The 21,438-nt window shown below is 37.3% G+C and overlaps 3 protein-coding genes across 5 annotated transcripts; 2 read left to right on the top strand and 1 right to left on the bottom strand.

Moving 5' to 3' along the window:
• Positions 1–5,648, top strand: LOC6576370 (COP9 signalosome complex subunit 1). 3 transcript variants are annotated; one of them, XM_015165139.3, is made up of 2 exons: positions 1–362; positions 4,196–5,648. In XM_015165139.3, exons 1-2 carry the CDS (start codon positions 348–350, stop codon positions 5,459–5,461), a joined length of 1,281 nt encoding a protein of 426 aa, XP_015020625.1. In that variant the 5' UTR covers positions 1–347; the 3' UTR covers positions 5,462–5,648. The 3 variants fall into 3 exon arrangements, with proteins under 3 accessions (XP_015020625.1, XP_043864834.1, XP_002002361.1); XM_044008899.1 differs by lacking the exon at positions 1–362 and adding an exon at positions 2,689–2,795; XM_002002325.4 differs by lacking the exon at positions 1–362 and adding an exon at positions 4,004–4,113.
• Positions 5,649–9,892: 4,244 nt separating this feature from the next.
• LOC6576369 (outer mitochondrial transmembrane helix translocase) lies at positions 9,893–11,484 on the top strand. Its single transcript, XM_002002324.4, has one exon. It carries the CDS (start codon positions 10,039–10,041, stop codon positions 11,188–11,190), a length of 1,152 nt encoding a protein of 383 aa, XP_002002360.2. The 5' UTR covers positions 9,893–10,038; the 3' UTR covers positions 11,191–11,484.
• Positions 11,485–17,290: 5,806 nt separating this feature from the next.
• LOC116803964 lies at positions 17,291–18,584 on the bottom strand. Its single transcript, XM_032729310.2, has 2 exons — positions 18,137–18,584; positions 17,291–17,635 (listed from the first exon to the last, which is right to left on the bottom strand). The coding sequence occupies exons 1-2, from the start codon at positions 18,534–18,536 to the stop codon at positions 17,469–17,471; spliced, it is 567 nt and encodes a 188-aa protein (XP_032585201.1). The 5' UTR covers positions 18,537–18,584; the 3' UTR covers positions 17,291–17,468.
• Positions 18,585–21,438: the final 2,854 nt, after the last annotated feature.

The following is a 21,438-nucleotide window of genomic DNA, read 5'->3' as shown; positions in this document are numbered from 1 at the left end:
AGAAATGCAAAGAAAATGATAGAAAATGGGAAACTCGCACACGCCCACCTCGACGGCTGGGCGGGGAAGATGATGTTCAGGCCAACAGACATAAAACGCACAGACCAAACTTAATTAGCACAACAACAACAGCAGCACGCACAAAGGGCACAGGTCGAATGGGCGTTTGTGCTGGAGGCGTGACACTGTGACGCATTGCAGCAACAGCAGAAAGCACTAAGTCGAGGTCTCCATGTCCAGCTACAGCAGCTCCAGAGACCGCAGAGGCGTCAGCTCGTCTATTGCTCTTAATTTCCTGTGCTAAAAATGAGGCCAGTGGCTAGTGCCCGGTGGGTGGAGCTTGGTGGATGCTGAGTGGGTTGGTGAGTGGCAAATGAAATTGAAATATAATTAAATTTCACACATAGCCGCAAAAGTGTGGCAACCAAACTGTTGCACATTTTGTTGATCGTAATTATGAGAATGAATGACAGACGAACGCAACGGCACAATGCGGTTCAAGTGCTGCACAAGCAAAGTGCTTCGCGTTGTCCTTGTGCATCCAGTCAAGTGCAGGGACAATAAAGGACTATGCAAAAATGCGAAATAAGTGCTTGAAAAATAAATGCATAGCTCTGCAGCTACACTGCAAACAATTGCAGGGCTCAACAGCAAAGGGTAGCTATTTAAAAACGAAAGTCTAGTGAGTTAAATTTTAATAAAATTAAAGAGAACTTTTGCAACAATTATAATATATAAAGATATATGTATATATATATAAGTTAAGCGCTCCCCCACTAGAGTAGTAGTGATTAGGGGCGCTGAGTTAGGTTCTCATGAACATAAATAGCTGTGTGTAATATTTTTAATATTATTAATAAACTCTCTAAACTCTCTCTCGTCTTAATATGAACTGATCTATATCAGCTCTAATAGTTGGGGCCTCCTCTTGAATGTCTGACTGGATTCTCTGGATTCTCTAGCCTAAGGAGGCTAAGGAGATAGTCGATAGTCTTAACTTATATATTTAAATTTATAATATATTTTATTATTATCATTTGAGTGCTTTAATGCTCTTTAAAGAAGCCGAAATCGATTTGCTGTGCTTTTAATGCCAGCAGCATCGAGTCTATTCATTTCATTTTTATTGTCCTTGTTATTGCGTCGATAATTAATGTCTCGTCTGATGAAGCTCGCCGGTTTTTTTTTCTGCGCAGTCAAATTATTTTTGCTTGCCTTTTTTTGGTAAGTGTAGGCGTGGCCTAATTGGGCTCTTGTAAATTTGACATGCAGATCGGTTGCCTACGCGCCACAATGCGCTGCAGTGCAGTGCAGTATTTAATGGTTTTGAATCTACTCTCTGTGCATATGTGTGTGAGCGCGTGTGGGTGTGGAGTAGACAGCACTATAAATGGCGTCACATTAGTCAAAACATGGGCACAATGTCTGACGTGGACGTCGTGCAAAAGCGAATCTCGCTGGGCCATTCAAAATTTTGATTCAATATTTCGCTGGGTATTTTTTTTGTTTTTGCGTGGCTACTGTCGCGTCGCCGTTGCAAAAAGCAATTGCCACACACACACACACACACGTGCATACCACTGCAGTGGCCTGTACAGGCCACGCCCACTGCACGTCTCCGAACTGGACCGACAATCGAGCGCTAAGCGTCGCTAGATTGCAATTAAAATCGATTTTGTACTTTGATCGGCGCATTTTGATTGCCAAAGCTGTCGTCCAGCCAGAAGAGAACACGCCCACCACCTCTCTGTCTCTCTCGGCCGCTCGCTGCTCATGTGTTGACGTCTATTGTCAATTTGTGTCTGTCAACGTCTGAGCAGCGTTACAGCCATGCATTCACTGCTGTGCGACGGAACGAACAAATTTTAATGAAATTAGAAATTTGCACGCGTCGAAAGTGTCAAACTGAAAGCGATGCCGCCTCTGCCGTCTCCCGTCTCCCATCTGACCTCTGGCTCTGCTCCCCCTCTCATCCCCGCCACCTATATTACATGCCAATTGCAAACATTTTGCGACTGTGATTGCTGTCGGCTGTCGTTCGGCTTCACATCGTCGCTGCGGCTGCAATCTCTTAATCAAAAACTCTCCCCGCCCTAGTCCCTCCACGTTCCGACCGGCTACAATTTAGCGTGAAGTTTGTTTGAGCTGAAATGTAATTATCAGACGATAATTGATAGACTCGCCTATATAAGAGGCGAGCGATATCAAAAGACTTCCTGGAGTGTGAATAGAGCTGGGTTTTCTTTTTTTTTTTAGCATGACCTGAGGTATTTTACTTTGTTTTATACAAGGTACTTTATTAACATTGCAAATATTTAGCATTGTATGTCAACTCACTTTCATTCTGCTTTTTATTAAATTTTGAAATTAAATATATTTTAATATGAAACTCAAAAAAATTAGAGGGCAGAGCCCGATAGTTGAAGATCAATAAAAATTAAGTTACTGATATATTCTCAATGACTTTGGTTAGTATTATACTGTATTTATTTTTTATTATGGGCATAATGTAGCGTCCGACAAAATAATTTTTTTGTTATTTTTTTTATATATATATATATTTTTGTTAATTTTTTTTTTTTTTTTTAATTATTATCTGATTTTACTGATAAAAGAAAAAAAAAAAAAAAAAAAACAATTTTTAAGCCTAACAACCGAATATTTCACTACAAAATTAGTCCGGGTCAACTTCCTTCAACCAATATTTATGCTTCTATCTCAACAATATTAACAACAATTTCCCTTTCCCTTTTATCAGTCACACTATCAAAGCAAAGATTAATAAGGAAATTCAGGTATGCAAAAGCGATATTGTTTCATTCGTTTGCTTTTATCTTTTGGCATGTTTTTTTTCTATGGATCTCTGACTGGCAACGGCATTAACGCCCCGGCCTGGCCGCAACTGAGAAATGGGCTTCCAGGAGTACCAAAGAGTCAAATCAATTTTAAGCATTTTGCACGTTTTTTAAGTTTCACATTTTGCATTTCCACTTCAGTCAAGAGTTATGGGCAAGGGGTGGGGGCGGACTGTCGCTGGTAAATGGCCAACGAGCAGGCCAATAAATTCAGTTAAAGCGACGCATCAATAAACCGTTAAATAGCGGTAACAATTTCTTTGGTTTCGATTTTTCTTTTCTACTTTTCCACTTTCCTTTTTTTTTTTTTTGGCTTTTGAAGTTTTTGGCTCTCCCCTGATTTATGTGTCTCTGATGTCTGCGATTTTTCAAGCTCGGGTAATTTGATTTTTGCATACATTTCTTTTTTTTTTTGGTTGCTAGCCCCTATTGGCCAACTAGCTAGGAAAGGCAACCAGCTCCCAGCGACCCATCGACACCTGCCCCGTCTGCGGCATTGAATTCGATTTGCCAATTTGATTTGTATCTTCGTAATGGAATTTGCTTGTGCACAATTGTTAGCGGCTGCCCATCTGCAGAGATACATGAGCATTTGCTGCACAGCTCAAGTTTCTGAAACCCTGTGTCTCTGTGTGCCACACACGTGCACAAGTGCAGCTTGTCACGTCACCTGGCGGTCAGATTGGCTAGCACGCATGTTTGATTTGCTGTTAAATAGCAGATTATTCGAGCGTACAAATTTCTTGTAGCTGGCAACACTTGTACGCCATCGTCTTCAACACGAAAAGAGAATCTGAAATGAATAAATATGTATATATATATATATATATTGAGAATAGTTTGAGAGAAGAGAGAAATAGAAAAGGAGCTGTGCGTGTAGCCAATTTGATGACATTCTGTGGACTGCATAGGAAATTTCCAGAAAGAGTTAGATATGATTTATTTTGAGGTAACTCAGTAATGTGGAAATACAGTAGAGTCCGACTATAACGACTCCGCTTAACTTATATGAGTAAAATAATATGGTTATAGCGTCTTCCGGGTATAGCTACGGTGCCTTGAGCGTCGGTATAATCGCATTCTACTGTACTATATCTCGATTGCCTACTATGATATGTATTTTTTCTGTTACCAAACTATCAGGCTATGGCTACCACATTAACAATCGAAACAACTCTAGCCTAACTAAAAACTTGTCTTTTCTTTACTCAATTCATCCATCAACGAATTTCGGCTTAAAGAACTTTACAGCGATCTGGTAAACATCGTCCTAAGCATCTGGAATTTTGTTATTTTATATTCTTTATACTCAACACAAATTATTTGAAATATTCCCACAGAGCATTTGTCGTATCTACATAGGTATGATTTCCGGGTCGGTATCGCTGATGTGCAGCGAGAACGAGAGGAGTTTGGTGCGGGCAACGACAGTCTCTCAGTGTCCCATTGTTGAGGATCCGCAAATTGAGTTGGTTAGCTATGCGAAGCGCTATATGGATATTGCCCGTCTGATTCGATTGCGGTTTATAGCGCAGGTGTGTCCCAAGCTGCGCATGGAAGCCCTGGAGCTGGCCATAATTCACGTCAAGAAGACGTACAATGTCAAGATGTACGAGGAGCTGTACCGCACGCTCTGCACTGAGCGGGAGCGCAGCATGAGCGTGGCCGAGGCCCAAGCCGAAGCAGTTGACGAGGCCTCGTCCAGTTCGGGCTCTGCCTCCGGGCAAGCTGGCAAGGCCAAGAGGGAGAGCGGAGAGGCGCACAAATACGACGCATACTGGGTGGAGGACAACACAATGGAGGCAACGCTGCTGCTGCAGGAGCTCGATGCTGAGCTGAACTTTAAGAAATCGAATTCGGGCAGCGCCTATGTGCGTCGCGTTCTGGAGGAGATTGGCGACTACCACGTGAAGAGCGGCAATCTGCAAATGGCCGTGAAGTTCTACGCCCGGACCCGGCCCTATTGCACCAGCAGCGACAATGTGATCGAAATGTTTCGCAATCTAATACGTGTCTCCATTTTCATGGCCAACTGGTGGCATGTGCTCAGCTACATTGACGAGGCCAAGCAGTACGCGCTGGGCTATCCTAACCTGGCGCGCTCCGTGCCCGCCCAGCTCAGCTGTGCCGCTGGCCTGGCCAACATGAGTCTCAAGATCTACAAGACGGCCGCGCACTGCTTCCTGCTGACGCCCTACGATCAGTACGATTACAATAAGATCGTGGCGCCCCAGGATGTGGCAATCTATGCGGGTCTGTGTGGCCTGGCCACCCTGGAGCCGGAGATGCTACGGCTGGGCTGCTTCAACTCCGAGAAATTCAAGCCCTTCTTTGCTCAGTCGCCAATCATGTGGGACATATTGGCCAAGTTTTTCAACAACCAGTTCGATCACTGCGAGCGGCTGCTGCATGAGCTCGAGAGTCGTGTGCGATTGGACATTTACGTGGCACCACACGTGGATGCGCTCTATAGCAAGATCCAGGCACACATTCAGGACAGAAGACACACCTACGTTGCACCCTCAACGGAGAGCTCAGCCACATCGTTGCTAGAGACGAGAGTTACGCAAAAAGAAACGAGCATCTATTTCAAAGACGATTTGTGAAGAACAAACAATGATATCTCTAATCAGATATTGCGGGAGGGGGAGATGAAGTTGATGTGTGTTGACTTTATGGACTAACGAGTTGTACTTTATGGAAATTACTTGTTCACTCTTCGGATTCCGTTCCAAATTTCGTTCGAATTCAGAATAATAAATGGCAAAGCAATAGAAAAGATTTTCTCTTAAAGGCTTGTTCTTTCATTTGTAGCCGAGAGGAGAATCGTCATTATGAATATATTTTTATATATAATTATATATGGTATATCATATATATTGATATATATTGATTGTTGAATGAATATGAATATATTTTAATGAGATTTATATACCTATATAAAGTTTACATAAATACTCATTATAGATATCGCAGATATGCTGTGTAAATAAATATTCTTGAACTAGTGTTTCTCTTTGTCTAGTCTCAATATACATCTTACAATATATATGCAATATATACCTGCCGCCCCAAGCAGAAGAAGAGTTGTGTATGTGTGTGTAGCAATAGTTTTTGGTATAGAAAGCACTCTTACTTCTCGTTCAATGATCGTGTGTAAAGCAACTCTGAGAAAGGTGCCGAGAGCTGAGTTTGAGTCTGAGTCTGAGTGGGAGTTGCATCCTATATAAAAGACTGTAGACTGCAAGGCAGCTTCAGTCGTTGCTCTGATCGTTTGGAATTCAGTCGTGCAGTGCTTCTCATAATTGAGGTAAATAATTAGACATTGAATAAAGTTCATATAAATTAAGCAGAATTGTAATAATTATACTCATAATTTTTAAGGAATAGTTTAATAATTATGCTCTATGTTAATAAGCAAATGATAATAAATGAATTCTGGTAATTTTGATTGCATTTGCAATTTTATGTTAAGAGAATGATATTTTGATCATTGATTGATGATTTTTTGATTACTGATTTTGATCATTTTTATTACACTTAGAATTTTAAATAACTTGTTTAGATATTACTATTCATAGGGATTTTTCTTCTTCTTTATTTTCGCCGCAAAAGCCTTTAATTTTAAATTACTACTTATACACATTATAAGCCCATTCGCAATAAATTGATGTATTAAAAAGCAATAAATTACCAATTTAAAAGCTTTGAATATTTGAAGCAAGTTACACTTTACAGCTTAGTTTCATCGGCTTGATTTTTAAATTAATTTCACCATATACTAAAAATACAATTCACTTCAACAGAATTCTCAATAGTTGCAACTGCAGCACAACAATTCAAGTGAATCACAATTTCAACGAAAACGAAATTTTTATATTATTTATATATATATATATTTTTATATATTATAAAATTCACTCTTTAGCCTTTTTTTTGTTACAAGATTCTATTCTAACTGCGACAAAAGCCAAAGAGTGATAGTGGCTGCAGTTGCTGTGAGCAACAGTGGGAGCTGCAACAACAACAAAAAGCAACAACAACTACAACAAGCTACATAATTAAATTTTCGTGTGCTCAGTAGAACGAACGAGCGAACTTGACGCTCACAAAGGCCAAAGAGTTTGGTACAGGAAACGAAAGAGAGGTTCAAGTAAAAGCAGAAGCAGCAGCACCTAGACCATGCCCACACCCACGCTCACGCCCACATTTTGAATGTCGTTGAGCGGCGCTGAAGAGATTGACGCAAAATCATGAAATATTGCACAGTTGAAGTGATTTTTATGAACTCTTGAAAAGTAGCTGCGAGACCAGCAGAAGAATAAGGAGACGAGCGCTAACGAGCTTAAGCATAAGATGCCTGAGCCCCAAAAGCGCAAAGAAATTGCTTCAAATACGTCCGCATGAAACTAGAAAGATATCAGACTGGACTGCTGCTGTTGTTGCTCATAAGAGCAAAGCAAAGGCTTTGGAAACTGACCTGATTTTCATGAGCAAGGATTAGGCGAGAAAGACATTGAGGAAATGGAGAAACCTTTTTGATAATATTACTAAATTAAGAATTTGAATAGAACAAAATTAGAAGACATTGTGAGTACAATTTGAAAATATGGCTTTAAATATTATAGGAACTGGAAATATTTTAATAAAGTATTACAACTTCTAGATAAATATTTCTATTCTATAAATTAATGCATACAATTTTAAATATTTAAATTTATAAACATTTATTTTATTTGATTATTATTTAATAATTATTATTATTATTAAACATAATTAATAATTGTACTGTAATTTAATATCTCAATTTCTTAATACAATTATGATTTATTAATATTTATTTGTTATATTACATTATTTGTATTGTAAATTGGGTTGTAAATTTAATTTTCATTTATTTATTAAATTACATTATTACAGTCCAAATAATTAAATAGTGTTTACATTTATATAAAATTTTGTTAATGTGTACTTAATTTAATTTAACTACTTTTTATTTTGTATTAATTTTCAGTGAGTAATTAAAAGATTTTATTTATGCTTTAGTTGGAAAACCTTATTAACATATCTAAAACTAAGTTAGGCTACATTTAACTCAGAACTTTTACTGTAAGAAAATCAGCTGGAAAATCATTAATATTGTTATACCCTGAACCCATTTTCAATGGGAAATCAGGGTATAATGGTTTTGTTGAAATGTATATAACAGGCAGAAGGAGGCGTGGCAGACCCCACAAGGTATATATATTCTTGATCAGAGCGACGAGCTGAGTCGATTTGGTCTTGTCCGTATGTATGAACGCGTTGATTTCAGAAGATATAAGAGCTAGAGACTTTCAACCTTATCGAAAGTCAGTTATAAAATTATATCTCCTACATCTTTAGAGCTACAGTCTCCAAATTTTGAATGTATATTGATATGCATTTTATACAATTTTATAATTTCAAATTCCCCCCACCCCTATATCCACCCCCTCACCATCACCTTTGTAAAAGGCGTATTTCAAATACTTTAATAAATCGTATGTCGACAAAAAAGTTATTAAACAATTAATCTCTAAAGTGTGTGTGTATATGTGTGTGTGTGTGTATGCGTGTTTCTTGTGTAAGCAGAAAGACGCGAAAAATTATTGAAATAGCTATTGCTCGAAGGGTTCAGGGGATCTCGTAGTCGAGCACCATCGACTAGAGTTTTCTTACTTGTTTTTATTTCAATTGCTATAAATTAAATTCTATTGATTTAATAAATTTGAAGTTAACTTGCATTATATTTTAAAATATTATTGTAAACAAAATTACAATTATCCAGTTTAATAAAATTAAAAAATTTTTATTAATTAAAATATTTAAAATTAAGTTAAATTAGTTGGACCTTAAAAATTTAATATTTAAAATTTTTAATTTACTACAAAAGTAATAAAAATTCTTCGGTACATTCCCAACTTCTACGACCTACTCTTTCGTAATTTAAAAGCAAAACCATCTAGAAAATATTTTTGTAATAAACGAGCAACTAGAGATTTGTTTTATTTATGTTTGTCTAGTTCTCGGTATTTTTGTGTTTTTTGTTGTGGCACGCTAATAAAGGCTGTCTGGCACCTGGCGCTCGCGAATATTCAGCATTTCATCTTGGCCAACTTCGGCCAGACATTTTGTGTTGAGTAATTCTTTTGTAATGCGGAAGGAAGTGCAAAAAACAACAGCGCGATGCGACTTACGCTGAAGCGGCTGGAGCTGCCACTAGGGGCTGTGGATGGTGATGGGGACGGGGATGGGGCGGAAGAATGGGACTAAAGGCCCTGAAGTCATGTAAGTTGCGACTTAAGAAAACTTTAAAACAAAACTGACCTACGCGTGCGCCCCATAGCTGGACAAAGCTGCGAAGTTTGGCTTAGAGGCACGAGAGTGAAGCGCCTGGACCAGGACCTGGACCTGGACCTGGACCTGGACTGTGGTTCGAGCAAGATAAATTGCTGCAGTGTTTAGTTAATACTTGTGCTGCTGAACGGTTTGCAGCTTGCCCCAAACCCGATACAATTCAATACAAACAAGTCGAAGAAGAAACAGAAACAGTGGCAGCAGGAGGAGCAGCAGCAGCAGGAGGTGCTGCGGCAGCAGGAGCTGTAACAGTAGCAGCTGGCTGGACAAGTTTATCTTTTGTTACATTGACTTCCGCTAAAAGATGCTAAACTAGAAAACATTTTTTGCTTGGCCAGGGCCAGAGCAAACAGGAAAAGTTAAACAAAAATTAAGCGAAGTCGAGCCAAAGCGCTGCTGCTGAAAAAGAAAAGAGCGTATATACACTGAGAGAAATGCATTTAGGCAGCATGAATCAGCGCAAAGTGGGAGGAAAATAATGAAAGAAAATGCAAAGGAATTTTCTTTATTGCAAGTGCTTAATTTTTAGTGATAGTTATATTTATTTTTAAATATTTTTATTAATATTTTTAATTTATTAATTATAGTTAAGAGTAGCAATATTTAATGAATTCTAAGAATTTTCACACTCACATATCTTTTCCTTGTTTGTCAATATTAAAAACGTTTTGTCAGTTCTCTATTTAAAAGTTTGTTTATAATTTTTTTTTTGTAAATCTCTATTTGGAAATTTTGGTTATAATTGTTACGTTGTAGCAGCTGTCAAGCTGCGTCGCATTCCTGTCTTCGAGTGCTACTTGTGAATATGTGTTTTTATAATAGTTGTAAATTGACAATGGAGGGACCCAGTAGAACAGGCTATCAACTAGTAACGCAGCTGGTGCGCATCGGCATCGTAGCCATCGTTACCTATTATTGCGCCACGTGGATAATTAGCTCCGTGGATCCGACCAGCAAGGCCAAAAAGAAGGCCAAGCGGCTGGCCCAGATCCAGCTGAAGAAACTGAACGAGATGACCGGACAGAGCAACAAGCTGAAGCTAAGCGATTTCAATAGCTATGAACTGATGATAGCTTCACATCTGATTGCTCCCGCCGATATCGATGTCAGTTGGTCGGATATTGGCGGCTTGGACTCGGTTATCCAGGAGCTGCGCGAATCCGTGGTGCTGCCCGTGCGGCACAGAGATCTGTTTCAGCGCTCCCAGCTGTGGCGACCTCCCAAAGGTGTTTTGCTCTATGGACCACCCGGTTGTGGCAAGACCTTGATTGCCAAGGCCATGGCCAAGGAGGCGGACATGCGTTTCATCAATCTGGACGTAGCGCTGCTCACCGACAAATGGTATGGTGAGTCGCAGAAGTTGGCTGCCGCCGTCTTTACACTGGCCCACAAACTGCAGCCCTGCATTATATTCATCGATGAGATTGAATCATTCTTGCGCATGCGCGCCGCCGCCGATCACGAGGCGACGGCCATGATGAAGACCCAGTTTATGATGCTGTGGGACGGTCTGCTGAGCAGCTCCAACTGTTCGGTCCTGGTGCTCGGGGCGACGAATCGGCCGCAGGACCTGGATAAGGCGATTCTGCGGCGCATGGCCACACAATTTCACATTGGGCCACCGCTGGAGCGTCAGCGCCTGGCCATACTCCAGGTGATATTGCAGCAGGAGCAGCTGCATCCCACCGTCGACTTGAAGCGCCTAGCCAACCTGACGCCCGGCTATTCGGGCTCGGATTTGCGGGAGTTGTGCCGCCACGCCAGCATCTATCGCATGCGGCAATATATACGGGAGTTGATGATCAAGGAGGGCAGCTGCGTCATCGATGCGAGTACGGTGGACGAAAATGAGCTGGTCATTAGCATGGACGATCTATTAAAATCCCTGGTCAACATGAACATGTCGAAGCTGCAAACGGGCGGCACCTATTTGGCTAAGAATATCGATCTGGACTAGCATATCTGTATATATATATATTTCTATATCTGCATAGTTGTGGGGACAAACGTATATATATATTGATGCATATATATGTGTATATAGATGTCAGCTTAATTATAACAACAATTTGGTAAGAATAGTAATCCTTTTTTTTTAAGAAATCATTTGACTTGATGAAACGAAATTTTACGTTGAGGTATTCCCTGAGGAGTCTGTACAATGTTTGATAAATAAGCTCGGCAAAATTTTTGTGTTTGAAAAGTGAACTTAACTGTATGAATATTAGAAAATAAATTAGTTGTATATTAAGCGCATTTTATATATTCCGCGGAACAGCGGATCTTTCCTTGAAAGAAAGATAATACATTTGTATTGATGGAATATAAAGAAATATAAACGTAGAGTTTTTAATTTAATTATAATAATTATTCAGTTTAATTGCATATAAAATATAACTGTTATAATATAATTTTTTAAATTAATTATAATTTGTTTAATTAATTATATATTTATATATCTATATCTATCATCTCTTCTATAATAATATATTATTTACCCATATTATTAATATTTTTTTTACCCATTTTAATATTATTAATTTTTTTTTCAGTGCTTTGAACTTTTAAGGTATAAATCCTTTAAGCTAAATACAAATATATTTTATATATACTTTTAAATCTTTTATTAATTGTATTCATTCTAAATAGATGTGTTAAGATTTTATTTGTGTCACTGCTTAATTGATGCTTCTTCACTTCACTTCACTTTCAATATTTCACTTTCTCTAGATTATTATATTTACTTTAATTTACAAAAATATTCTTAAAATTATTCTCAGTGTATGGAACTGCTGCTGTTACTGTTGTTTCACTGGCCAGTTGGTCTTCTAGCCTATCCAATATTTTTCACATTTCATAGTGAAGTCTTTTTGGCCCAGTGAAGTGTGTGGCTGAGCAAAGCAGAGGAGGCGAGAAGGAGAATTAAAGGCTGCTATAGAGAGAGAGAGAGAGAGAGAGAGAGAGAGTGAAAGAGATATAGAGTTGCAAGCTGAAAAGAAATCAAAACAACAAACAACTACGACAACAACAAAAATCTTTTATGTAAAATTGAATATTCATAAGTTGCTCCGCACAACAGCAGCAGGCGGGAAGGGGCAAAAGGTAGGTGTGGCAACAGCAGGCAGGAGCAGTAGCAGCAAAAGCAGCAGCAGCAGCAGAAGCAGAAGCAGAACAGCAGCTGCAGCTCAGGATAAAGCCTAGCTGAAGTTGTTGTTGTTGCTGTGGCTGCTGTTGCTGTTGCTGTTTGGACGGCCTGGCAGTTGATTGTTTTTGTGTGTAGTTTTGTTTGGCTGAGTGAACCTGCAGACGCTTACACACACACACACACACACACGCACATGCACATGCACGTATGCAAAAGTTGCCGTTGTTTGCTATTTTGTCATGCAAATTGTATTTATTGCGGCGCAAAGCAACAACCACAACGACTGAGAGACAAGCGCCGCGCCGTTGTAATTGTTTGTTATTTGTCATAGTGTATGTGCGCACGTATGCGTGTGCATGTGTGTGTGTGTGTGTGGCAGCCATTGTAAACAAGAAAATTGACTGCCGCTGGCATCGTGGCCTGGGCAATACGCATCGCTCGCATTTCTATGCAGCATCAACAGCAGCAGCAACAACCACAGCAACAACAACAACAACAACTGCAGCAGCTACTCTATAAAACATGGCAGCAACACAATGCCAAGTCAAGTTTTTCCCGTCTATCGATCAAATATGCAAAATTCAACGTAACTCATACACACACACACACACGCACTCACACACATCCACACAGTCCATTTGCAGGAGCTGAAAAGTATGCTACAATAAGCCGCAGGCGTTGCTACCGCAGGCACTTAATTGCATTAATATCTCAATGTGCACATGAAATGGCATTTTAATAGGTAGCACAGATAGGGAAAGAGAGAGAGAGAGAGAGAGATGGGGATAGGTGAGTTAGAGAGAGAGAAAGACAGAGAGAGAGAGAGAGGTAGGAGGAAAGCAATTATCAGCAAATGCAAATGCAGTTCAGCTAACAAATACAAAACGAAACTGTTTCAATAAAATTCAAATTCAAGGCAGTACTTCAATTGAATTTTACAAAAATATTACAAAATTTCAAAGAGCAGTAGATAACTAGATTGAACCAGCTGCTAATCAATGATCTAAATATTTCCTCATTAAGCGTTATTATTGGCCTGTCTAGCGGCAAAGTATGCGGATAGGTTAGCTATATAGCATGCGAACTAATTGGATATTTTTTAAATATTATTTTTAAGCAGACAAGTACATAAAACGGTTAAATAATTCTGTAAAGTCAAAAATTTTCAATTATTATAAGTAATAAGGCTCATTAAAATAATAAAATCACACACATTGATTTTTGTATAAAAGTTTCTAAAATTAATATAAATAAAAACAAAAAATTCCATTGTGAGTGCCTAAAATAAAATTTACATTTTTTTATTTTACAAATTTTTAAAATATTATTTTCGTTATTATTTAATATAATTTTTTATTTATTTATTTATTTTTTTTAAATATTTATTATTTATTTATTTTAATTGGACCTTTAAAAAACCTTTCAATGAAATTGACACTGCTATTTCTTTTCTTGCTGTGTTCAACTTTTTACATATAAATAAACTAAAATAAGAATAATATTTATAATAATAATATACATTGCTTTTTAAGTGAACTAAGTTGATGAAAATTAAATAAAGGTACAAGTAAATAAATAATTATTTAATTAACTTATGAGTTTAATTTCCTAATAATTATATGTATATTGATTTATGAATTCGTGTAAATATTTTCATATACATATGTATTTTTTATGCATTCTTTTATATTTTTACTTATCTCAAATCTTGCCCAACTGTGGTTTGCCTAACAAATGCATCCAGCCGCATGCGAATACGAAAATGTTGTGCATATATTTCGTGTGTATTAGCTCCATAAATGTACGTTTGTATGTTTGTGTGTGTGTTGTATATATGGCCCGAGAGAGAAAGCTGCACTAATTTGATTTGCAGTCGCAAAAATTTACGATTGCATTGTGGCCACTTGTGGGGTTTATGTCGCTGTCGTAAAACCCTAAAAGCCCCGCTGGCCAGATGAGGCCACTCACAGCTGCCTGCTAAAAGTCATAATTGTGCCAAGACGGAAACTTAACGAGTGCACGAAAGAAAGAGAGAGAGAGAATGAGAGAGAGAGCTGAAGCCTTGCGGCTTACCCGGCAGCCACAATCAATTTACATACTCCGCAGTCATATATAGACACTCAGTCGATAAATTTTAATGCAGCACACGCAGCGAAATCCTTTGCAGGCTAATTCCAACTCGGATATTAACATAATCCCAACCCAAAAAACACTGTACTCGCTGTATAGCATCGCGAAGCGGCATGAAGCATACAAATCCATCAAAGTTTTTGAGTATCTTCCACGCAGTCTCTCTCTCTCTCTCTCTCTCTCTCTCTCTCTCTCCCGCTCGCACTCAATGTGAGCTGTCAGACCGAACTGTGATGTGAATTGCCATAGTCAATGGGAAAATGCGAATAAGAATGTGAATGAGAATGCGAATGTCAATGTGAATGTGAATGAGAATGAGATTGAGAAGAGGAGGGAAGGCGCACCGTGTGGCAAATAAAACTCCGAATCGTAAAACCAGCCACGCATCTTGTTTAGAACTTTTGAGGACTGACACGAAGTTTATGGGCGCATTTGAGAATTCATTTAGACCAAATGATGATTTACCTCATACTTTAGTTGCCAGCCAGCAAAATACTCGTACTTCAAGCGTTTATAGTAGTCAGCAAGTTGGGCTCTGATTGAGCTTCAATTGGTGAGGTGTACGTAAATCTATTGAAGAGACACGATATGTAATCTAAATAAAATAGATATGTCTATCTGTCGTTGATGTGTTGATGGCACTGTATATAGTTGGAAAATCAACTTTATGGGAAGAGTTTACAGATATTACTTTTTGTTTAGAGTAGGGCAACAGCTGAGCATTAGATATGGAATGATATTAATACGAATAATATGTATTCAGATAATATTTAGAGTATAATCAAATTATTTTTCTATTGAAAATACATAAATACAAATTTAATGATGTGTGATTTTGCCACTATTGTATATGTAATATATTTACGCATAAACATCTACTTTACTTTGTCACTGCCTATTCAAATACAGTTTAAATTGCGATTAGTTTAATTTAAATAATTTAATTTATTTTTCATATCAATAAACATTTAAAACGCATGTAGAAACCGTAAGTTATACATTTATAAATTTATGAAATTTATTCACTAATTTATGCTGTTATTTTCAAAATATCAGCTGTAAACATTTAGATTTCCTATTATGATAGGAATTCTGATCTCAGACTGAAGCTAAGAATTTTGGAATATTTTAAATATTTATTTAATTGACAAAAGTCTGCTACTGGGTCATGTTATAGGATTTTTCTGGTACCAAACCTGGATTTAAAAGGTATCTAATCTGTCAGATTTTATAATGAGAGCATGATGTGTTAGTGCATATCTAGTTTAAGGTTCAAGAGACTTGATTGCAGTACAGTCGTATACTTCACTTATTGATATTTCACTGTAGAGTTAATCATTTCATATCTATCACTTATACAGCTCATCGATATTTTAAGATCTTGCTGAAACTACAAAGCGAAACTATTTCATTCATATACTAATTAACTATATTTCTAAGCTGACTTTCAACCACGACACTCAGGGTCAATCACTTTATCAGCTACTCCTTCTTTTATTTACGTCAAGCTTTCAATTAGTTTTGTCTGCCCACACCTACATATAGAGTGCAGACACCAATTCCCCACTGTCAGGTTCTATAATTTATGTGATCTCTCATTCTATTTGAAGTGCGAACGATGAACGTTGACAATTGTTTACAGCTAATTTTAAGTGGCCTTTGCGTTATTTATTGAATTATTAATTAACTGCAATTGCGTAATCAAATTGAATATTACAGCTGTCATCGAGTGGCCGTAAGAGCATTGCCATTAAATTATTTTAATTACATTCATAATTTAATTGATTTTAATGTTGCGGCTATACCACACACTGCTCTTTATACGCAGCACTTCTACCCCCTTTCTTTCACCCCCCACCCAGTGGCATCTACCACTTTGCCCTTGCGTTTCTCTTGGCTTAGAATAATTGCTGACATTTGACATTAATTAAACTTTGCATTGCGAACTTTAAATTATTTAATTGTGAAAGTCAAATGGCGCACTTTCTGTGTCTGTTTTTATTTGTATTTTTGTATGCATTATTTCCTCCTCTTTTTTTTTTTGTATAACTAATTTTATTATGGCACATTAATCATGCGCCGCCTGTTAATAAATATTAATGGCCAATAGCCGCGCTCCGCCAATTGCTAATTTAAGCCATAAAATTGCAACAGCATTTGCATTAAAATGCCCTGATTTATAGCTACCAAACAAAAACGACGACAACAACAACAATAACTTCATTTAAAAACGCGTAAAAAAAAATATTTAAAGCACGAAATATAACAACAATAACATGGCTGAAAAAATATAAACAGCAATTAATTATTTAACAGTTAAAAATGTTATGCTGCTATGTCGAAGAGTGTATGCCCTATAAGTGTATATATGTATATATCGATAATTATTTCTCTTGAAATTAAAAGATAGGAAATATAGCAATTTTTCAATATTTTAATATTCCTAAATGTTTGATGGTTCTAAAGTTTCAAGATGTAATATAAAAAAAAAAAAAAAAAAAAAAATAATTTATTTTTATTTTGTTGCTCTACTGTAAACACGTTTTTATTTTCATTTTTTAAATTTTTGTATAACTCAGTAAAAATCATTATATTTGTAAAAAAAATATAAGAAATTAAGTATAATATATATTAGTTAAAATTGACTTTTAAATTATTAATTGTTGTTGGAGCATTTAAAATAAAATTTTATTCTATTATTATTTTATTTTAAAAATTAGTATTATTTATTTTTATATTGTTCATTTAATATATTTATAAAAATAGTGATAAATATGTTCAGTTACAGAAAAATGAAAAATGATGCATAAACATATTGGATTGTGCAGCTGTTGACAAATGTATCAAAGCCTTTGTTAACCACATATGTATATGCATATGTATAACAAAATCTGCATTAATAAAGTACTTGTAAAGTCGCCATAACAATTGAATAAGCCAGCGGCTTAGACATTTTAAGCTCAGCAGAATGCACTCCATAAATAATTATAGCTTGTTCTATCAGATTGTTTTAGTATGGCATTTAAAACGGCTCTTTCGATGGACCATTTCGAGCATTCGTTGCAACTCCGTTGGGATGGAGTTCGTGTCCTTTGCTGTTGTCGGTCATTAAATGCATCTGCGTGCACTGAAAAAAAAGTGTTTAATAAAAATAAACTGCAAACATCGTTTGAAAAGATACAGTGGGCGGTCTGCACATACAGAAAGAGAGAGAGAGAGGAAGATAGTGAGCGAGGGAGAAAGGAGAGATGAAGGCGGCTGTCGAGGAGGTGCTAGTTCCGCTTTGACCATTTCTATTTCCTTTGGCCATTTCTAGAATTTGCATATTTCATGCCACAATGTATAATATTCATATTTATAAATCTTTTAACTGCACAAAACACAAACGGGACGCATCAAAAAGCCAACGGACAGAAGTGAAAAATGTGCAAATAGGAAATGAAAATGCTACAAAAAAATGGAAATAAAATGTTACAAGAAGCAACAGCAACAGCGACGAGTAGAGCAGCATTCATATTCACATTCACATTCACATTCACACTTTGCGCATAAAAAGGAGACATAAAAATGTGTTGCAACTCTCAACTGAATGAATGAATGAGCGAATGAATATGACTTTGCAACATACCAAGCAGCAGCAGCAGCAGCAGCCGCAAAATAAAAATTCTCTTGCCTTGCATAGTTATGGGGCTAGCTGAGCAGTTGATGGCACGGCGCTGTGATTTTTCATTTGGCCACCAAGCCGTGTCTGCCGCCCGGACCCATCTCCGCATCCGTCCGTGTCCGTTCGCGTCTCCGGCTGCCGGCTGCCGGCTGCCTGGCGACTCTGTCCGGGGCAACAGTTGTGTCAACGGCGGCGGCCAAGGCGGCAGAGCCAAAAAGGCAGCGCGTGCCGCATGCAACTGCACAACTGACCAACAGTCAGACGCCAGATGGAGGATGGTAAATGCCAAGGGCCAGCCAAAGGGAAAACGGAATAGGGAAACGGGCAGCGAAAACTTGCACGAGCAGACGACGCGCCGCTGCATTTATTAAAACAATTTTTGTTTAGCTTTTTAGCCACATGCCACACTCTGTCTTTATATATATATATATATATATATATATATATATATATATATATTTTTTTTTTTTTTTTTTTTTCTTCAGCTATTTTTTTGACATATGAATAATGAATACGGGCTTGAATAATTTTTTTCTCCGTTTGCTAACTTCATAACGAACTCGCTGACAAAATACTGAGGTGAAAAATAAAGTTAGTCGCTTTTTGTAATCCCCCAGAAATGTTATACATTTTACAAATTTAATTGTAATCTAAATGCACCACAGAGTGCTGAAATTCATATGAGATTTGGCATAGAAAAATATTCAGAATAAATGCTTGCGGGCAGAAAATTGATAAACTCTTAAGTATCAAATATATAATAAATTATTTAGAATAATATATTTAAATATTGGGCAGAAAACCTGTCCAAAGACAATCGAAACTACTCTTAAATAATTATTTTTTGGGTAGTATATTGATTGAAAACAGCAGAGCATTTAGCAAATAAAATCCCTTATAATCTACTTATTTGAAAGTCACATAAAATTCTTGATCAATTAGGCCTAGAAGACTCTTAAGAGACTATAATATTTTTACTAAATATGTATATGTATATATACAAAAATTTTGCAAGCTGCTGACAATTTGAAGCAAAGTTTGATCATTATGGAAAATCATATTCACAAAGCAGACGCCTGATAAATGTCTTGGAATATCTATGCCCAAGTCCTCTCTCTCTCTCTCTCTCTCTCTCTTTCTTACTCCCTCTGTTTTATATAAATTTACCTTCTTCACTGCCCGCATATAGCTAGCTGTACATTATATGTATCATACTTGCTGCGTGCAATGCTTTCTTTGATTTTGCTTTATTTCCCATTTGCCTTTCGAGTTTGCAGGCATTTTAATTTTTGCCAAGCACGCGTCGACTGCTTCGCTGCATGCGACTTTTTGGCTGCTTGCAAAAATTAGCGTAGCACACACACACACACACACACACTCACACACTTTACTTAATTTGCTGGCTGCCAATGTTAAAGACACCTGGTCTGTGAGCAAGAGCAGCAGCACCAAAGTTGCAGATGCTGTGCAAAAGTAAAAAAAAGAAGTGAAAATTTGCTGACAGCAAATGTGAAGCGCTGGGCTGCCCATTTGCCAGTCGCAAGTTGGCAGCTGAAAGTTGCAGCCATTGGAGGCAGCCTGTCATCAGCTGTGCTGTCAGGCTACAAATTTGTCTAGCGCTGCGTACGATGATGATGAGTCCTGCTAGAGTCCTCTGACTCCCTGGCGTCCTAATTAGCATCGACTTGATGCAACTGCCAGCCAACTTTGTATGTTGCCTGTTGCCTGATGTCTCCTGCCTGATGCCTGCCTGGAGTCGACGCTTCGTTAGCTGCGCGTATGACATTCTCAATGGGTGCATGCAACAATTATGCAACACTTAGGCGCATGCCGTTCGTTGTCAAGGAAGCTTCATAATTTTTATCAGCTTCCAAGTGGAAGTGCAAAGTAAAGGAATCGACAAGTCATTTAACTTAATTAGCTATTATTTGATGAAAATGTTGCTTGACAGGCGGCTTAGGCACATGCCAGAACTTGGTCTGAAGTGATATTAAGGTGAAATTAAATTTTAAATGATGAAAGGTACAGATACAGATACAGATACAGATACAGATACAGATACAGATACAGATACAGATACAGATACAGATACAGATACAGATACAGATACAGATACAGATACAGATACAGATACAGATACAGATACAGATACAGATACAGATACAGATACAGATACAGATACAGATACAGATACAGATACAGATACAGATACAGATACAGATACAGATACAGATACAGATACAGATACAGATACAGATACAGATACAGATACAGATACAGATACAGATACAGATACAGATACAGATACAGATACAGATACAGATACAGATACAGATACAGATACAGATACAGATACAGATACAGATACAGATACAGATACAGATACAGATACAGATACAGATACAGATACAGATACAGATACAGATACAGATACAGATACAGATACAGATACAGATACAGATACAGATACAGATACAGATACAGATACAGATACAGATACAGATACAGATACAGATACAGATACAGATACAGATACAGATACAGATACAGATACAGATACAGATACAGATACAGATACAGATACAGATACAGATACAGATACAGATACAGATACAGATACAGATACAGATACAGATACAGATACAGATACAGATACAGATACAGATACAGATACAGATACAGATACAGATACAGATACAGATACAGATACAGATACAGATACAGATACAGATACAGATACAGATACAGATACAGATACAGATACAGATACAGATACAGATACAGATACAGATACAGATACAGATACAGATACAGATACAGATACAGATACAGATACAGATACAGATACAGATACAGATACAGATACAGATACAGATACAGATACAGATACAGATACAGATACAGATACAGATACAGATACAGATACAGATACAGATACAGATACAGATACAGATACAGATACAGATACAGATACAGATACAGATACAGATACAGATACAGATACAGATACAGATACAGATACAGATACAGATACAGATACAGATACAGATACAGATACAGATACAGATACAGATACAGATACAGATACAGATACAGATACAGATACAGATACAGATACAGATACAGATACAGATACAGATACAGATACAGATACAGATACAGATACAGATACAGATACAGATACAGATACAGATACAGATACAGATACAGATACAGATACAGATACAGATACAGATACAGATACAGATACAGATACAGATACAGAT

Source organism: Drosophila mojavensis, unplaced genomic scaffold (assembly GCF_018153725.1).
Source record: "Drosophila mojavensis isolate 15081-1352.22 unplaced genomic scaffold, ASM1815372v1 contig_36, whole genome shotgun sequence".
Classification (NCBI taxonomy): domain Eukaryota; kingdom Metazoa; phylum Arthropoda; class Insecta; order Diptera; family Drosophilidae; genus Drosophila; species Drosophila mojavensis.
Note: the sequence above shows the minus strand (reverse complement) of the source record. Positions and strands in the feature narration are given on the sequence as shown.